This window comes from Thamnophis elegans, chromosome 9, assembly GCF_009769535.1.
Source record: "Thamnophis elegans isolate rThaEle1 chromosome 9, rThaEle1.pri, whole genome shotgun sequence".
Taxonomy (NCBI): Eukaryota; Metazoa; Chordata; class Lepidosauria; order Squamata; family Colubridae; genus Thamnophis; species Thamnophis elegans.
Genome location: NC_045549.1, coordinates 43,031,508 through 43,051,736, shown reverse-complemented (window position 1 = coordinate 43,051,736; position 20,229 = coordinate 43,031,508). Strand labels below are relative to the sequence as shown.

The window sequence follows — 20,229 nt, the reverse complement described above, 5'->3', positions numbered from 1 at the left end:
CCTTTTTGACGTGTCAAGCAAGCAAGGAGATTTCCCCGCCTGGTTTCTTTTATAGGCGTTAATGCGCAAGCGCGAACATTTATCGGGCAGAATGGATTGAGCTCAGCTATGTTAGTTTTTTTTTGGGGGGGGGGGGGTGTTATTCGTATCGTATTTTGCCTGATATTAACTTTCTATTCTGTAATTAGTGATTTGAGAGATTGAGAAAATGATCTGCTTGTTTGCCAAGTGGTGTTTTTGCTTAATCGTTGAATTATCACTGCACTTACTAGAAGTACCCCAATTAATAGTTTTAAATAATATTTACAAATTAGTTTAGGTTTGCTTTTCAATGTAGTTAGCACTTCAAATGCTTATTTTTCCATAATTTTTTGCTTTGTTTTTTTTTAAAGAAACTGCATATTGTAATAACTTGATTTATTCGGGATCCTTATTTTAAGGATGTTCATCATGAAGGTAGGGATTTGTTTCTACTGGACATTTCTAAAGTCTAGCATAAGAAAAGTGGAAATGTATTCAACTCAGATTTTGTTACAGACAATGTCAATGCCTTCATTAGTAATGCCAATGAGTCTCTAGAGGTTTAGGTAGGTGCCATTCTCATCTCTATTTTGAAAGGAGAGGAATTAGAAATGTAATACTTTATTTTTTTCCACAAAACAATCTTCCAAACTACCACACTAGCGAAAAGTTACTGAAATGTATTTAGGACCTATACTGACTTGAGATAAAATAAGCAGATGTAATAAATTATCTAATTCTTTATTTCTCAACTTTAACTTGTTAGTTACCATACCAATGTGTTATCTGAGTAATAAATGTTGGATTCCCTTGGTTATAAACACTCTAGTATGATATTTAAAGTTTCAATGAATGTTTATTATTTTTTTAATCTATCCAATATCTGAAAATGATAAATCAGTGAAATTCTATAGTTTGGAGAGACTCAGCATAATAGAAGTAGTGACTACTGTAATCTGGGTATTGTACTTCTAATCTAGAAAGATTTTGGAGAAGGACAATAAAGAGTTGCTAACTATTGCAGCTACTTCCCATTATAATAAATAAATTTAGATTTTTGTTTCCTTCACAAAGTCCGTATACCTTCAGAATACAAAAAAGATGTATTGCTTAGCAAGAGATTTGTGGGAGTGTAGTAACTTTGCACATGAATTCTCACAAGATGGCAGTACTAACCTAGAAAATGTTTCTGAGATTCCTCTTTATGGAAAAATTTGAAGAAAAGTTAAGGGAAAACTCTTGAATTTAAGGTTTCAAAATAGTCCTCAAAGGTATCAACTGCCTCAAATGTTGATACAAGCTGCAAAGTAAATATTTTCAAAGAAAAGGTGTCACTTTATTTTCTTGGAAATAAAATAGTTTGTCCATTTGACTTTACTCCTGAAATAAGTCTATGGTAGCAGTGTTGTTAGTTGCAAAGACTGCAGTCTGAAACTTGATTTGAACAGCATCATATTTTACATTTTTCTTGTAAGCCTAATTCTTTATTTTAAGTGCATTGATAAAAAATTAAAATCTTGCTTGACTTTTAAGTGATAAGAAATCTAAAAAATGCTGAAATATCTGGGTAAAAAAGGTTTTGAATGTGTTTTTATCTTTACATTTCATAATATTGAAAGGTTTGTAGATACAACTGTTCAGGTTAATTTATGATATGCTGAAAACAATCTTAAGCATAAAAGTATGAATTTTCCAGCCATCCTCATCTGATGGTGGCCTGATTTTCATTAGATATATCAGTTCTAAATTTGCATCTTTGATAATCAAGCTATGGTGAGTATGGGAAAAGACTCTTAATAGGTGCGTTTGAAAATGATGGACAGTTCTGCTTAATGCCAAAGGGGTTGATTCAACAATAGCAAATGCTCAAGGCATCTAAGAAAAATGTAAAAAAACAAAATCTAAACGTTTTGTTTCAAAGACTACAAGCTTTAGTGACTTGTTTTATATTTATTTTCATTCAATTATATTTCTTTTATCTGAAATATGTTGTTTTCTTTTAATAATGTTTTAATTGTATGCATTCCAGAGATATTGGAAGTTGGTGGCCTTAAAATTAAAGTAAATTCTTAATACTTTATCATTACTTTATTCCAGCATTTATTTCAGCTTTCTATGGAGGTCCGCACCTTGAATAATTATGACTATTTTATGTATTTTATGTATCACTTTTTCCTTCACTCCTGTTGTTTGTCCATTCTCATTTAGGCCAAGAGAGCTAGATTTGGCAATTTCATTAATGATCCCCTCACAGAAACTTCATTAGAAGTTTGACATTCATATGATATGTTTGTAATTTTTGAAGAGTGCATCTCACATATTTATTAAAAATAAAACTACAAACAAAGATAGCCATTCAAGAGTGCAGTATTCTCTTAAAAGTTCTCTGTTCTACATACATTCTAGAAAGCTGAAATTGTGTTAAATCACTATAAATAGAATTCGGACATGCTTTTTAAGACTTTTAAATAAGACTATATCTTGAATATCAAAAAAGAGAACATTGTCTAATGGTCCATTTGATTCGTGATACACCATGTCACCTGCATCCTTGTAAACATTACTTTCCACAAGTATAAAAAAATATTGCAATTGTGATCGAGTGTAAGTGATAATTAACTCTGACTTACCAAAACAAAGCAAAACACTTCCAAGTACACCTTGTTAAAGATGAGTAGTTTTGCTGTGAAATATTACATGAACCCAATGCTCCCTAAATTCACCGAGAAAATTTGGCACCCAAATTAATTGTGATTAGCAATGTTTTGTATCTATTTTCCTGTCTGAAATTTAAGGACAAATAGTCAAATTCAGTTAATTAGAAGAGTTTTCAAAGTTTAGAGCAACACACCTTAAATTAGACTCACTTTAAAAATATATAAAAATAAAAAATGTTAAATATACAAAAAGTAAATACAATTATTTGCCATTTTCCCTTTTAAAATCCCTTCAATTCTTTTTTAATGAAGGTTTTTAGAAGATGAGTATTATAATAAAGGCACCTGTTATTTCCAGTTGTCTAAAACTGAACATTCAAAAACAGCTTTGTATGAACATTGGTGACATATATATATGATTGATATATGCTGTATAAAATGAGAGCACTTCTAAAACTAAGTTCAACTAAAGGCATAACTCCTTTTGCAGGAGCAAAAACTAGGATATTCAAGTTTTTAAAATGATTCTTTTCATACTGGGAATAGGTATCTGCATTAAAATAAACATGTCTGACATATCTGCATTGAATGAACACCTTTTGCAGTGCCAATGTTATGGTGAAATATTCTTTGTTCTCAAGAAATTGAAATAATCTATTATTTGGGCATTTATTTGCACATCCTAAAGTGTTGATAGTCATGTTAGATACCATTTTCAATAGCGTGAATGCTGATCTTGTTACAGCTAATTAAAGACTTAAAACAGTGCTTTATTGTTGCATTCAAGGAAAACAGTGCATAAATTTAAAGTTAATTCAATTCTTTTTAGGCAAATCTTAACATTTGCAGGTTAAACTCAGAAAGCATTCTCTATTGCATATTACCAAATAACGTGGTTAAACAATGAAGGAATATAATGTATCTCTCATTTGAGATTACAGCTAGTACGAATGGATTGTCTAACTCAGATTTTTAAACCAATTATTTACCTCTGTATAGGAATGTATAGGACACTGTTTTTAAATAACTATTGTCAAGAGTCATTCAAGTTGCAGTCATTGCAAAGTTGACAGTCATTGGTGGTATGTGCCTGATCCTTAATTTATATATCTTAGTCCAAATTCAACAGCCCCTTTTTTGTGTCTCTTCATTAAATTTTATATTTTACATTTCTTGTATTATGTCTTCATTGGCAATGGCATGTTTAATTTAGCCACATTTCTGTGCTGAGAATCATCCACCATCAGGGTGAGTGACAACAGATGTTTGACAATAAGGAAACAATCCGACCCTCATATCCATCTTCAGATTACTAACTTTAATACAACAAAATGCATCAATGTGTTCTGCAGCATGCGTGGAAACAAATTATAGTTCAGACATGGCCATCATGAAATACTGACCTAATCCTGAGTGGACAAATTGAGTATGGACATTAAAAACCTCCAGAAAATGAAGTAATCTAAATAATTTTGCTAGTTTGTAAAGATTATTAGGAAATAGAGTGGTCACACACAAGCAGTATCTTTACAACACAGGTGTCAAACTCGATTGCATCATGTGATGTATTGTGACGTGAGGTTTTTTGCGTTTATGGAGCTGGGGTGGGCATGGCCTGTGCATGACGCATGTGGTTCGCGCACCACCAGTTTGACAGGTCTGCCCTACACTATCTCACAAATCCATTTGCAACAGCCAGAACTCTCAATGGTTACAACATTCAAATGGATCATCTGGTCAGCAACATAGCATTTCTATAGATCAGCACTATTTATTGGCACTTTACCCTGCTAAGAATCCAATTCTTGGTTATAAACAATTAGCTGATTTTTTCCCCAGATCTTTTCTGGCCACCTGTTGTGATTCTGGAAAACATTGCTAATCAAAGTGACTAATTGACTCAGATTCAGAGAGATTCTAGTTGTTTTTATAATATTTAACAAAATATAGATTCATTAAATTTAGTGTCTTGTTTTGGAAAGCATCACAAATACTTTCAATGTATACTGTAATTGTTGAGACAAGAAAGACTTGCTTTGTAATTACCAGTTGTCATTGTTTCTAAATTAAAACCAAAAGATTCAGGTATATAAAGTTCTATCAAATCATTATTTTTACACGAGAATATGATTAAAATAATAATATTGATTATGTCATGAAGAATAGGTCGATTGTACCAAGACACTGGAACAGAAGCAAAAATATGTACTATCTGCTTGATACAGGCAGTTGCTATTAACACCCAGTAACACTAAAGATGCTTTTGCTCTAATATTTTGGAATACAATTATGAACTGATAGGGAAAAAAAGCTGTTTAAAAAAATTCACTTACTAAGTAGTTAAAAAGGAACTTGTATGGAATATGTTGCCAGTCCTTTTAAGGAATAAAATCATTATTTATTTATCAGTTTCCATTTATTGATATGGAAAGGTAACCTTACCTTTTTATCAAAATGAATTTTATGGAAATAGATGAAAACATGAAAAAATATAGAATGGTTACTGAAGGATACAAAAAGATGCATAGTAAAATCATTGCCTGGATATAGTTGATTATCATGTATGTCACTGCAGGACGCCAAGTTGTTCACTGAACAAATTAAACCTCTTTAATGGGATCCCCATACATTGTCTTTATTCTAAGGCTTAGTCAAGTTTGAGAACTGGGGAAGAATCTGTAAAGGAACATATTCTTTATTCCCCCATCTATGAAGAAATGGGCTTTTGATCAGGACTAATGAAGTGTTACACCCATATGAATTATTGATTACGTCCTGTGATGCTTTTTAGTCATCTAAAGGCACTAATGTGAAGATTACCTCATCAAGTCTGAAATAGTGCATTGTCTTTATTCCATACAGCCTCATCTAATTCTTATTGTTTACATGCTTTTGGATATTTGGTAGAAATCTTGTGTGAGTGTATAAGTGCGCCTGTGCTTTTGCAACTAATAATTCATGTATTTCTGTCATGTCCAGGTCCCAACTGCTTTTTATTTGGAATAAAACCTCCAGTGGATAGGCCTTTGAGTCTGTTTTCTCATAAAATACTTAACTCTTGGACCCCTTTCATGTATTTGCTTCCAAACATAGACCTTGCTAATAAATTAGCTGAATGTTGACCTTTGCTAGACCTTCCTATTTGATTTGTAAGAATTGCAATATTTCTGTTCCCAAGAGTAAACGTTTTGTTTTGTGTCTTTTTTTAAATCTTTAAATACCCTTACTTGGTTTTGGCTGAAGAATCTTGTTTTCCCCAATGGAAGAAACAAGCCTGGAGTGTTATGCTTCTTTTCATGTGTTTACTTTGTCTAAACTGAGAAATTTATCACTGCAAGAGTATTTAGAAAGTTTAGCAAAAAAAAACAAAAAACACCCCATCTGTTTTGGCATGGAACCTATTTCAATGCATATGGTTCCTCTCCATTACTGTTGATTATTCCCAGTAATATAGCTCATTTTTTTCCTCATCAGTCTTGTACTTTATTTTGAAAATAAATTAAAATTTTTAAAATAAGCTGTCTTTCATAAAGTTATAACATTGATCATTCTGCTCAATAACATTTACCATATTTTTAATAAGCATCCTAACATCACAATACAGCAAAGTTGTGCTCTTACAGAGAGTCTACTTTATGTATGCAATATGAAATGAACATTTTAGAAATTCAGTAGTAAAGGCTATTTGTGGAAGGGATGTTTATTTGGAGGAACACAGTTGCATAGAAACATTTTTTAAGGTTAGTCTTTGTGATCTTCAGAAAAATGTGAAAAAAATTCCTGTCAAAATTTAAAAGTCTATTAAAAATCTTAAGCCTGGTCTGTTATCTAGTTTTCATGAATATTAAAACTGAACTCTTAGAATAGCTGTTTCGATTAGCTGACTGATATTATTTTCAAATTCAAAAGTTAATAAACAAGTACTCAGTATTTAAACCCTTTTTCTAAAGACTATGTCCTCTGAGGCTGCCTGATAAATAGGGCATAGTCCTCGTTTCTTGGAAATTTCTTTAATTTCTTCTTCTCTCTCCTAAGCACACTCTTTGAATAATAGCTTCTCCCCAACATACAGTGTTTTTGGAGCACAATGTGGAAAAACGGACATTATGAGAACAGTCACTATTTTTTGGACCCATGGATGCATCCCTTACAGTTGCCTATTTTTAGAATAAATCATTAAATTTCTATGTACTGAATTATATAGTTATATAATTTGACATTGATTTCTGCTATAATATGTTTTAATTCATTGTATATTAAGTTTTATTATATAATCTTTTCCTTTAAAGCTGGTTTTATTTGATTGTCATTATTAGATGCATAATATAAGTACAAGTATACTTATTGTACTGTGCCTGAATATATTTGTACTTACTATATGAGATTAATAGGAATGCCATTGTTAAGTGATTCAGTCATAAAATGTGATGTCATATGATCATACCCCTTAGCAATGCAAGCCAGGCAGTCCCAGCTGTATTAACCCAAGACAAGTTGTTAAGCAGGAAGCAGTGCAGGGGTGTTGCATGGGGTGAATGGGCCTGATGCAAGGCATGCATGAGTTGAGGCTGGGAGCGTTGTAGTTCAGCAAGAGTGGCACTACTGCAGAATGGCCAGGGAATGGGTGCGGGGTGCAGATGAGGGTAAAAAAGACACAGCAAAGAGACCACGGGTGGGTGTATGCATATGCATGAAGAAAGACAGGTGCAGAGAGGCAGGGCATGGGGTACCCATGAACACAGGAAGGCATGGGAAGGAAAGCACTGTGACAGCAGTCTTACAGCAGGAGGAAGATGGCAAAAGTCAGTTGGGCAGGGAATCTGGCGATTTGTGCTATGGCACTGGGCCGGCTGGCTGTGGCATGGTGCTTGAAGCAGCAATCTTCAGCAATAATAGTGATAGGATAACATATAGGACTAGAGGTGGTTGGCTGGCTGAGACTCTGAAGGCCCTGAACTAACCCTAACCATAAAAAGGCAGAAATGGAGGGAAGACAGGCAAGTGGGAGCAGCTGAAGCATGCTGTGAGTATAATTCAGGTGGGCTTTGAAGCAGCTGAATTTTGACGATAGGGACTCTTCAACAGATGTTGCTTTGGGCCTGGGTATAAGTACCATTTGTTCAGTGCTGCTGTAACTTTGAAACAAATGGCTGTAACTCATGGACTGCCTCTATAAATAATCCATGAATAATTTTCCATGAATGTTGCACAGAAGCCTGGAGGTAGCAAAATAAACTTGGAAATGCAAATATTTTCCATATCCATAAATAGTTGTTTTGATAATGGCCTCAGTCTTAATACTTTTTCTTTCAAATCTGTGTTTTCAAAGTGTAGTCCCAATATCCCTGGCGTGTCTCCCTAAGACCCTCACAGGGGTACATGAAATCCAAATTATTTGCCAGCCTATGCTGAAAAGTAAGATAATATTAAAAAACCTATCACAATCATGGGAAGTGGCAGCAGTGAATGCCTCAATTTTAATTTTTAATATTAGAAATATTGACAAATATAACCCATTCAAACAAAAACTATTTTGAAATCCCCCATCATTTTTAAAAGAGGAAAGGAGACCTGAGAGAAAAAAAGTTTAAGAAAACTTTTTGTTTTAAATTGTTCAACTTCCCCTTTTCAGTTTTTCTCAAAATCAATGCTGTGGTAAGATAGGAAAGGTTCCATTATTTAAAAAATCTCCTCTTTATTTGTTTAAAACATTTTTATAGTTGCCCATTTTATAGCAAACTCCCAGTAGGCTTTTTGGCGCAAGTGGTTCATGCTTGAAACTATGTCCTGTTGTTCTGTTTGCGTGTCTATGTGTTTACTATTTTTCTCATTCACCCTGTTCAGTTTTGCCACTAGGGAAGACTATAAATGCAGCTTATGGAAGTAAGAGACGAATCCAGTCGTTCAGAGATTTGCTTGAGGGGAGGACTCACTTTCCAGGACTGTTCAGAAGGCCTCTCCACCAATAAGCAGAGCAGCAATGCAGTAGCTGGCCTATCCTCCCTCCCTCCCTCCCTCCCTCCCTCCCTCCCTCCCTCCCTCTCTCTCTCTCTCTCTGTGTTTTGTTTGCTATTGCGTTGTTATTTCTGATTTGTATTCTGTAGTTGACTATTTCAATTAAGCACAACTGTTTTCTGAGTGATTTGGACTAAGGCAGTCTACAAATTTAATTTTAAAAATATATTGTAATGGCAGAATACAACGATAAGAATAATAATGTCAGTAACAGTTTAATAATGTGACTTCCCCAAAGTTGTGATAGTTTCAGAAGGAGATATAATTACACTGGTGAGGCTATCACTCCACTGATTAGGCATATTCAAGGCCAATTGTAGTAGTTAGCTATCTTGAAAGAAACAGCTGTTGTGGATTTGAAACCAGTTGTTTAATTCACATGTGTCCAAACAGATTTGATTGTTAATTTAGTATGTTAAATATTATATCTCTAAGGTTCGGAGAAAATTTTTGGATACTGTAAATATGTTATTTAAAAAGGACAATGTTTGATAATGCCTTTGAAGAAGTTCTGTCATGAAAATATTTCAACCAAATAGGAAGGCAAATTTTTGGGTGGTGTTTGCATGAACATTTCAAATATTTATAGAAGAGTTTATGAGGTTTCCTTACCTACTGTGCAGTTATATTTTATGGAATAAAATTATGGAAGTTTGCTAATAACATTTTAATTATGAAATGTTTCTTAATGTAAAGAAAGTCTGCACATCTATATGCATGACAGTAAGCTTGGCAGATCATAATCAACTGGCATAGAAAATTTATGTCTGTGCAAAGAAATATGTATTTAATAATAAAATGAATTGAGAATGAAGGATGTTATAAATTATCACACTGATAACATATGGAAAACATTTCTGGAACAAAGTGATATTTTTATACCTATATATCATCCATCTATCTATCTATCTATCTATCTATCTATCTATCTATCTATCTATCTATCTATCTATCTATCTATCTATATCTCTCTATCTATTGAATTTTATATCAGAGTTCAGATTTTGAGGAATTATTACTAGACCAGTTTTTCTGAATTTTCTGACAGAGATAAAGCTCCTTCTAACAAGCAAATTTATCCTTGAAAATATTGGGCAAACTAGCTTCTTAATACTGCTCATGAATCCTCATGGATATTTGGGATGCATTTTTAATACATTTTAATACTGCTTAATATTTTATTTTTGTTGAAAGAAACCCTAGTCTGTTTGTAATCCGTCTGTCTGTCTGTCTGTCTGTCTGTCTGTCTGTCTATCTATTATCTATTATCTATTAACTATCATATATCTATTTATCAAGTTCCTTTATTACTGAAGATTTCTCAAAGGGGAATTTTTTTAATTATTCCTCAATATTTTCCATAATTAACTACAAATAGAATGAAGAATTATGGAGAGATCATTCTTCCTTACCCAAATAGTAATTATTGAAAAATATAGGTACAGTATTTGTCACCAATCACTAATTCCTTTTAAGGAACAACCCAACTTACCTACATGACTTCCATCAAATTCACAAAAATTCGCTCATAGTGGACTTTCATAGTTTTCTATACACTGCTATAATTCACAATGGCACCTTGATACTGAACATTTCAAAAGGGCTAGTACTTTTCAAAGACATTCAAAAATGTGCAGAAAAAGAGAACTATTCAAAATTATGGTGAATAAGTCATAGCCACTAATTTTAATGGTTATTTGTTGGATTAGTTATCAGTGGCAGTATGCCTCTGAACATTAACTATTGGAGGATGTAATGACCATGTGCTATATTATGGGTTTATGGCTGTCTCATAGATTTCTGATTGCCCATTGTGGTAGCAAGTTGTGTTTAGGCGAAGCTTCCCATCCTATACAACTCCAATCTTATTAAAATAATGAATTTGAATCGCAAATTATCATGCAAGTATTCTTGCTCTCAAATTGTTTTCTCGTGATGATTTTGTCAATTACATTTCAAGAAGGATATATATGTGCATTTATATGGAAAGAGGACTGAAATGATTATGTACAAAGGGAGAGCCATAGATAACACATAAGAAGAAAGTAAACATTCATATATAGACACTTGCACATATCCATGCATAAAATTATCATGGTTTCTGCCTCAGTGCAGTAGAGTTAGTCAACGTCGTAGTTACATTTTCTTGTAAGAATGTACCTAACTATATAAATAAAGTTCTGAATTAATAGGGAAAAAAGGTTTGTGGGATTTATTGGCTAAATCTTTTTTTTTCATACTTATTTTCCACTTCCAGAGATTAAGTGATTTTCTGTGAAGAATTTGAAATGGCAACTGGGAGTAATAATGCTCATATACTAAATAATTGCAATCCAGCCTCATGGTCTGAAGTCGACCAGTTACTTTTAGACCAAATGACAGAACAGTCACGGGATACTTCCTGCTTGAATGCTGCAGAGTGGCCACTGCGGCGTTATGGCCGATTTATGCCTGGAACTTTGGGCACTGCTTCAGGATCTTGGAAGGTAAACTGAATTTATTGTGTCTTGAGGGAGAAATTACATAGGTTACTGAATTAATGTAAGAGCTGTGCGAGAAGCAAATATTTGAAAAAGGATTCATTAGGGCTCAGAATTATATATTGTTCCTTAGAATATATAAATATTTGTGAGTATATCGTAACATGCAGTTTTCATGTTTTTCAACAACTTCCATATTTGGTTGTGTTTGCTAGATGGAAGAAAAAGAGACAATATCTGTCCTCTAGTAATCATATTTGCATCCTTAATCTGGCATCTCTGGTTTTGTCTGAAGTGCAAAAATGAATGCTGAATTCAATTATTTCTTTGACTCAGCATAATATTTCCTATGTTCTTAAGCTTAGTTATCTTTCCACTGTGTTTGATTAAATATCTAGCATTGCAGAATACTAGCATCATGCTTTGTAAAACAAAACAAAACATAGTACGTCTTTTAGTCCAAACAAGATATCCAAAGTGGCTTATAAAAAATAATTATTAAAATAAAGAGGACATTTCATAGAAAATAATCCTAGTTAAAAACAGAACAGAAAAAATTATCCACACCCTGATAAAACTAAGCATGTTAAATCAGTACATTCTTATTTCTTATTTCCTTGCTTCTAATGATGAATATGGTTATATTTATTTCTTGTAAATAGATATCAAACATAAGCATATTTTGTATGCAATATTTTAAAAGAAAAATTATGCCTTTATTTTTGGAAACCATTTCCTTTATATTTTTGCCATGTTAAGATTCTCTTTCCTAAAAGGTTTTGGAGTCAAACGAAGAATCTGGCTTTCTTGTTCTCAGTATAGTTGTTTCAGGCCATTTCTTCATTTCCAGAGGAAAAGAAGTACTGGTAACTATTGAAATATTAACTTGTATATATTTTTGTTTCTTAAACATATCCTCTCTCATTGGTATAATGCTTTTCATGAAAGAAATATTAAAACAGTCTTGACTGATAAGTGAATTAAGTCAGCATAGTTCCCAGGCACCGTTAGCACTTATATGAATAGAATTTATATACAAACCCTAATTCATGAACCAGTCAACAAAATGTTGCACAATTGTTCATCCAGTGATGAGGCAGAATTTATCTCTCAGTTCTGTCATAATTCTATAACAAAATTTCACAAGCAACAGGGTGGCCGAGCAGTTAAGATGTTGGGCTTGTTGACTGGAAGGTTGGCAGTTTGAGACCTAAGTACCCAGTGATGGAGTAAGATTCCATTACTTGCCCCAGCTCCTGCCAACCTAGCAGTTCAAAATCATGTACTCTAAATGCAAGTAGATAAATAGGTATCAGTTTGGTGGGAAGATAACAGTGTTCTGTGTGCTGTCAGTGTATAACCATGCCAGCTACATAACCATGGAAACATCTTCAGACAATGCTGGCTTTTCAGGTGTGAATCAAAGATGAGCAGGGATCAGATCCCTAGAGCAGGGATTTGCAACCTTAAACACTCAGAGTCATTTGGACTCATTTCCCACAGAAAAGAAAACACTGGGAGCCACAAAACCTGGGTGGGCATGGCCAACTCAACGTCACTCCCATCCAGTGACATGACCTTCCACGCCTTCCTAGGTTCTGTAGCTCCCGGTGTTTTCTGTGGGAAGTGGGTCTCTCACTCTTTCCCTCTCTCTGTCCCACTACATCCGCTCATTTCTATTTTTCTCATTTTCCCCTCCCCCTCTTTCTTTCTTTCTCTCTTCCCCCTTCTCGCTTTCATTTGTTTCCCTCTCTTTTCCCTCTCCCTCATTTTATCCCTCCACTCTCTCTCATTTCTCTTTTTCCTCTCTCTCATTCTCCCTCCATCATTTTTTCATTTCTCTCTTTCTCCCCTTTTCTCTCTCTTTTTCTCTTCCTCTCATTTCTGTTTTTCTTCTTTCTTTCCCCCCTCCTCTTTCTCATTTGTTTCAGAGCCGAGGTGGCGCAGTGGTTAAATGCAGCACTGCAGGCTACTTCAGCTGACTGCAGTTCTGCAGTTCGGCTGTTCAAATCTCACCGGCTCAGGGTTGACTCATCCTTCCATCCTTCCGAGGTGGGTAAAATGAGGACCCAGATTGTTGTTGGGGGCAATATGCTGACTCTGTAAACCATTTAGAGAGGGCTGAAAGCCCTATGAAGCGGTATATAAGTCTAACTGCTATTGCTATTGCTCTTTCTTTTCCATCTCTCTCATTTCCCTTTTTCTCATTTCTTTCTCCCTCTCTTTCTCCCCTTCTCTCTCTCCCTCTCATTTGTTTCTCTTTCTTTTTCCTCTCATTCTCTCCCTCCATCATGTTCTCATTTCTCTCTTTCTCTTTTTCTCCCCTTTACTCTCTTTCATTTCTCTCTCTGTCTCACGTGTGCATATGTACAAGCGAGGATACCCTCTGCAAGTGAATGGCCAGGCTTGGCCAAAGCGCAGAGAAAGCGTGCGGAGTGGACAGGATGACTGGCTGATGGGTGAGCATCTTTGGCAAGGGCATTCTGGCTTTCTCCGAACCTGATCCCTGGACTGGGCATGTGTGGTTTGCTGGGGTCAGCCCCCCTTTCCCGCTGCCCTAAGTTTCTTTACTCTGAAGAGGCTGGCCCCACCAAACCTCATTCACGCACCCCAGGGATCAGGCTGCACTTTGGCCATTGTAAATAATAAAAAATATATTAAAATAATTTTTGGTTTATGATATAAAATATCATTTCACCAGACTTTATTTATGTATTTATTTATTTTAGAGCTTATTACTAATTTTCCTAAATTTATTACTAAATTATATGTTAATAAGTCCAAGAATTGGAACAGTATTATTTTATTTAAATTACCCCTGATTTTCAGAGCTTCTCCACCTTTATGTAAATTTTGCATTTATTTCAGGAAGGATTTTCATTGATTGGTGCTTCTCAGTGGTTAAAGGTAGTACGAAAAGCAGATTGCATGTTAGTTGGTTCAAAATTAAAGGTACACTTATTCATATATCAATATTTTACTTAGAATGTTTTTTCATTTATATTTTTCATTGAATTATTCTTCTGAAAGTTCATCTGGTTATTCTTTTCCTGCTCATTCTGTTGTTAGACTTGTTTTCATATGCTAAAATTAGTCAAGACATATGTATGATGTAAGTACCCTAAAATTCTGAACAAGATTCTTGTATGATTGCATTGTATAGTAATAGCAAGACAGCAGTACAGGTTGGGATGAGAATAAGAATGCCTGATGGAAAGGAAATGCAAATGCATTTTTGTTTTTGATGTGTAGAACAAACAGTTTACCTTCTCGCAATCTCTTTCCAATCTCTTTGTTCTAGGGCACATTGTAAAAGGGTTGGGCAAAAAAGAGATTATCTACAGAAATTGCTTGACTTTTTTCTCCCCCTACCCCTCATCCCACTCCACAAGTGGAAACATTGGAAAAAATTCGGGCGAACCGGTAGTGGAAATTGTGACTAGCTCGCCAAACCGGTTCCTTAGTTGTCCATGCTGTTGCGGCAAGTTTTTTTGGTCATTTTATAATGTTTTGTGCATGCACAGAACAATTTACAGGCAACTGTACATGTGCAAGCAATGCACGGTGGGCAAAATGCACAAGAAGCAAACCAGCAGTAACGCCGGCAGCAACCCACCCAGTGGTGGGTTTCAAAAATTGTTTGAACCTACTCTGTGGGTGTGGCCTCCTTTGTGAGAGTGGCTTGCCGCCCATGTGACCGGATGGGAGTGGCTTGCTGTCCATGTGACCGGATATGAAGATGCCGACGACACTTGTCAGAACCACCTTAAATTATCTCACAGACAGCACTGGCATGCATAAGAATATGATGTAAACTTGTTTTTTTAAAAGGAATCTTTGGTTTGCATTGAAACAACTTCAACACATGCAATGTTCTGATTGCACCACAAATGCAGTAGTCATCCTTACTTTTCACAGAGGCACTGAGTTTTATAAATATGAGCATGATAGTGTAGAATAATCATATCCAAGGACCAGTGGTGGGTTTCAAAAATTTTTGGAACCTCTTCTGTAGATGTGGCCTGCTTTCCGGGTCCACTGGTAGAATCTCTTCTAACCGGTTCGGTAGATTTGACAAACCGGTTCTACCGAATAGGTGCGAATTGGTAGGAACCCACCTCTGAACCCACCCCTGAATAAAAGCAGTAGTGATGTAATGAGAAAAATGAAGGAGTTGGCACAAGAATTGGCACATTAAAAAGATAATATCTAAAATTTCTATTGGTTAGAAATTCAAATAGCTTTTTAGATCACATAGAAACGATTAGTTAAATAAAGTTGAAATGTGTAATGGGCATTAATTTAACAAATGTTTCTGTAAGTACTAATATGCAGCAATATTGAAATTTACTTTTTTCTTTTGTGGATTCAATTTAGAGCAAACATCGTATGTTTCGTATACAATTTACTGGAGACTCCAAAACCGAGGCAGAAGAGCATTGCCATAACTGCATGCAGAAACTAGCTGAGTATATTCCAATTCAAGTGACAGATGCAATAAGGCAGGAACTACACCAAAGCCACTCTCTGCTTCTCACTGATGAAAGTCAACTGAAAGAAACAGAACAAAATGTCCCATTGCAAGATACTGTAAGCTGGTGAACATACTGTATGTGGAAATGTTTGGGCAAAGAAATGTAAAAAATATGCATTATAATCAGAGGTGGGTTGCTCCCGGTTTGGCCTGGATCAGGCGAACCAGTAATAGTGGTGGTGAGAGGCTCCACCCACCCACCTGGACGGTTCTGCGCATGCGCAGAAGCATTGCACGTGCACAAGCGAACTGGTAGTAAAAAAAATGGCCACCCACCTGACTATAATGTTCATATATTATAGTAGTTTATTATGAAAACAGCAATATTGTTTAAGCAAATGTTTGTTCTGAAATTACTTATTTTCAGCCAGTTTAGGAAAGAACAGATTTCTTGAATGCATTTAAAAATTTTATTACATTTCATGTGCACACATAGACATACACATACACACACACACACACACACAAACACAGAGAAAGACTTTTATAGCATGAGGTTCAAATTTCAGCAATGTGTTCATTGAAAACTTTTGATACAGTTATCTAGTTTCATTTAAATTCCAAGTGTATTTCTTTTGCTATTCTTATATTATGGAAGACAATTATTATCTTATTTTATTTACTATAGTATGTATGTATGTATGTATGTATGTATTTTATAGAAAAGAAAACAAGAAAGAAGAGATATTCTATTTCTTTAAATAGCTTATGGTGTACATTTTTCCCTTGTATCATTTATGAATTTATTTGAACCTTTTCTAGGTTGTAAATGTATCTCCAACACATGGAACAATGTCTGTATCAGAGCTAGCCCAGGTATTCCTAATATTTATCTAGTAGAAATGAAAGGTTAATATATTACTGTACAAAAGTATAACTTTTCAGAAGCCAAAGTTTTCTTACTTTTAAGATATTTAAGATTTGTAACAGAAAAGATTTAAAGATGGAACCAAAATTCATAAATGACAATGTACACAGAAATGATCCTTGTTATTTATAGAAGTTCTGTTCCAGCCATTTAATAATAGTTAATAAAACTGCGGGTAATGAGATATTTTAACTAAAAATCTACCCTTCATTTTATGTAGCCCCTTATAGCCTTCACATATTGAGATAGAATCCTTGCAGCAACACTCAGACAGCCTGGGGTGAAGATACAAAGCTCCGTATCATTTGCCCATAATATACTCACCCCAAAACTTTGGATGTCCTTACTCAATGGTTTTATGTAGATGTTAAATAGAAGGGAAAAGAGTTCTGAGCACTAAGGCACCACGGAAAGGAGAAACCACTGGCTGAATCTCTCCTTTCATCGACACTAAATGGAACTTACCAGGAAGGGAGGGAGGGAGGGAGAATCAGCTCAATTCCATGTTACCCACTCCCAACTCCCAGAGCCAGTTGAGAAAGATCCTGTTATCAATGGTTTCAAAAGCCACTGACAGGTCAAGAACCGAGTAAGAATAGAGAAACCACCTCCATTCTGCTTCTGCTATGAGTGCAATTGATGCCATCTCAGTTCCGAGACCCAAATCTTGACTAAAAGGGGTTCAGATAATCTGGTTCTTCCAGGGTCCTCTGAAGAAGCAACGCACACTTTCTATAGTTAGAAACTGGATGAATATTTTCCAGAATGATAAATTAAATATCAAGATAAAGAAACCTTATTGGGATTAAACACATTGGAGATTCTTACTAATAAAACAAAGTAAATTTAGCTATAATTTGTATCTCCTAGAGAGAAAGCAAATCCATGTTGAGTAAAAAAAAATCAATAAAATATATTTTATTTTAAATTTAAAAAGGAATTTAAAAAGAAAATTGATTACTTTTTTCTCTTTGGCAGTGCGTGCTGATACCAGATAATCAACTTCCTCTTGCATATCAAAAATCCACATGGAGTGCTGAAGATTTAAGCAGCTTTATTCACTTGTGCCTGTTGGATCAACACTTCCCAGCATTTGTGGAGGAAGTAGAGAAACAGCTAAAAAAAATTATAGATGGCTAGAAAGCAAAATATTTAAAATAATTTTAAAAAATCAACCATAAATTTACTGACAGTTTCTATTTCTTACCTCTTTAATTTGCCTTAAGATTTGAATATGTGTTTATCCTATCCCTTATAAGACAAAAAACAGTATTATGCTGTTTTCAGTTGTAACGTACATTAGTGTCTAAGCTGCACCTAATTATTTTATATACAAATTAATATATTACATTAATAATAAATATTATTCATTTGTTATATATGATTAATCATTCTGTCTGTGATATATATACATATACATATATATGTTACATACATACATATATGTATATATGAATGTATATATCTCCAATAATGTGCAACAGCTCAGCTCTTTATATTTTTGTAGTAACGAATTCAATTACTTCTACCATTATAATGGCCTTAAAGTCCTTCATGAAATATGTTTGGAATTGTTCAACATAAGATTTACATTAAAAATACTTCCTCTGAAAAGAGGTGCATTATTTTTCCCATTTGTATTAGTTTGATGAATGTTTAAAACATTCATCAAAACATAATTTGAATGTTTAAAATGTGTTAAGTTAGAAACTGAAGTTCTTTTTAAAATAAAAGTTAGCTTGAAACATGTTAAACTATTGATCATATGAGAAATATATTAAAACTCAAAGTAACAAATCCAGTTTTGTCAGTTCCTCCTCTCTGAAAATTCTAATTCTTCCATAGTCAATTGAACTTAATGAAACCTTATGCTTCTTTGTTGTAAATTAGAATAATGTAATTCAGTTCAGTTGAATGTCTTATTTAGAGTCATCACAGGAAAAAAAATGAGTACAAAGGATAGAACAAGATGAATAGCAGGTAGGAAATGTTGCACGGGTTACAGAACCAGTACAGTAAATGACAAATTAAATGCATCCAGAAATTGCTGCTTTACCTTAGCCCTGTTTTGGTGTAACAAATGATGGAATCTTCCAATTCATGAGGAATAGGCTTTCCCAATTCTTAATCATTCTAGTGGTCTAATTAAAGCTTTGATCTTCATGGTTAGAATATGATTGTCTGTAGTGGTCAGCCAGCATTGCATGTGGTCACTTCTATGTAAGCTGCAACACATACAGTAGAGCAAGGCTTTTCATTGCAGACATTTACATGGTAAACAAATATACATCATTTATATATCTGACAGACAGTTGCTAACTGTTTATATTGGATAGAACCTGCAGTAAATGCTTTCTAGCTAAGATGTTGTGTCGCTCAATAGGACACAATAAGTTCTTATCAGTGGGAAAAATAAAGTTCTCCTGGTTCTCAATATAAAATGTGACAAATAATAGAGAAACAAATCATCATACTTAATTCCTCTTCCACAATTCGCATTGGACCTTCCCATCTCAAAATAATGACAAATGCAATTTTTTTTGGCTTTGTAACAGTTTAAAATTGCTACTAAATTAATGGGTCTTTGAAATATTCTGTTGTATAGGCTTAGAACCAAAATTGTAACATAGAGCAAGATAACACAATCTTACAAATGTAGTTAACTGAAATTGACTTTATACATTAATAATATTTTTATAAAATAAGAAAATGTTTCAGATACCTGATACTACCTGATAGCTGCAGATTGTATTTGTCTCCTCACTTGTAATTGCAGCCAAGTCCCTCATATAAAAATAGAGACTTCTGGAACAGAAAGCATGGGTTTTAGACCCCTCGTTGTAGAAGTGCAGGTGATTAATATTTCTCTAAGATGACTGGAAAGACTTAGGGGCCAAGCTACACAGTTATTCTATGAAACACATATCTATAACTGTGATTTTCTTCATTCTTAAGCAAGATCATCTTTTTACACAAGTTTGTTTTCTTTACATTTTTTAAAAGCACATTATACAGGTATACATTTTCAGGGCATATTTTCACTGTCCCTTTAAGGGCAATGTAAGGTTAAATTAAGTCTAAAAAAACCTGTCAAAGACTGAAATGGTTTGGCAATATTTTGAAAAGGTTACACTCTAGACTGCAGATATCATAGCATCTCATTGGGTAGTTTTTTCTGTTGCTGTTCACACCTATTCCTGTCATTTCAAATGTTTTCCACATGGATTGAAAAGTATGAGTGACAAGAATAATTATTCAATTGACTATTTTACGCCTTATATCAATCCCTCCCCCAGGCAGCAGTTATGGAGAATAAAATTTGTATTGAAATTTCCCAAGGAAAACTTGTGCTGTTTTTAAGGGGGAAAAAAGATGAATTGGTAGTTCAGATTAGTTCACTGATTTATTGCTGAAATGAGCAGATTAAAAGGCTGCCTTTCAGCCCTTCAATATGATTGAAGGTTGAACATCATGACACAAATTGAACAAAATATAGTAAAATGTACCAGAAAACCCAGATTGCCATACTTGAGGAACATAGGCACAAAAATACTTCTTTGAAAGCAGAACAAGAGCATGTTCCCAGAAAATGCATTTAATGCTAGCTGAATAGAAATGAGAACAGACATTTTTCTATATCTCCCTGCCCTCAAA

At 34.3% G+C, this 20,229-nt stretch overlaps 1 protein-coding gene across 3 annotated transcripts; it reads left to right on the top strand.

Annotated features, from left to right (window-relative positions):
* Position 1: 1 nt before the first annotated feature.
* REC114 (REC114 meiotic recombination protein) lies at positions 2 to 19,951 on the top strand. Of its 3 annotated transcripts, none has more exons than XM_032224542.1 (8): positions 2 to 110; positions 393 to 456; positions 10,951 to 11,179; positions 11,950 to 12,039; positions 14,042 to 14,125; positions 15,551 to 15,763; positions 16,470 to 16,523; positions 17,554 to 18,387. In XM_032224542.1, the coding sequence occupies exons 3-8, from the start codon at positions 10,982 to 10,984 to the stop codon at positions 17,713 to 17,715; spliced, it is 801 nt and encodes a 266-aa protein (XP_032080433.1). In that variant the 5' UTR covers positions 2 to 110; positions 393 to 456; positions 10,951 to 10,981; the 3' UTR covers positions 17,716 to 18,387. The 3 variants fall into 3 exon arrangements, with proteins under 3 accessions (XP_032080433.1, XP_032080434.1, XP_032080435.1); XM_032224544.1 differs by having other exon boundaries at positions 23 to 110; positions 441 to 456; positions 17,554 to 19,951; XM_032224543.1 differs by lacking the exon at positions 393 to 456 and having other exon boundaries at positions 7 to 110; positions 17,554 to 19,951.
* The last annotated feature ends 278 nt before the right edge of the window (positions 19,952 to 20,229 follow it).

Excerpts from the sequence above, each read along its gene's own strand:
- REC114 (XM_032224543.1), top strand. The coding sequence starts at position 10,982 with ATGGCAACTGGGAGTAATAATGCTCATATACTAAATAATTGCAATCCA. Across the intron at positions 12,040-14,041 it reads CCAGAGGAAAAGAAGTACTG|GAAGGATTTTCATTGATTGG; the intron begins GTAACTATTGAA and ends CATTTATTTCAG. Across the intron at positions 16,524-17,553 it reads CTGTATCAGAGCTAGCCCAG|TGCGTGCTGATACCAGATAA; the intron begins GTATTCCTAATA and ends TCTCTTTGGCAG.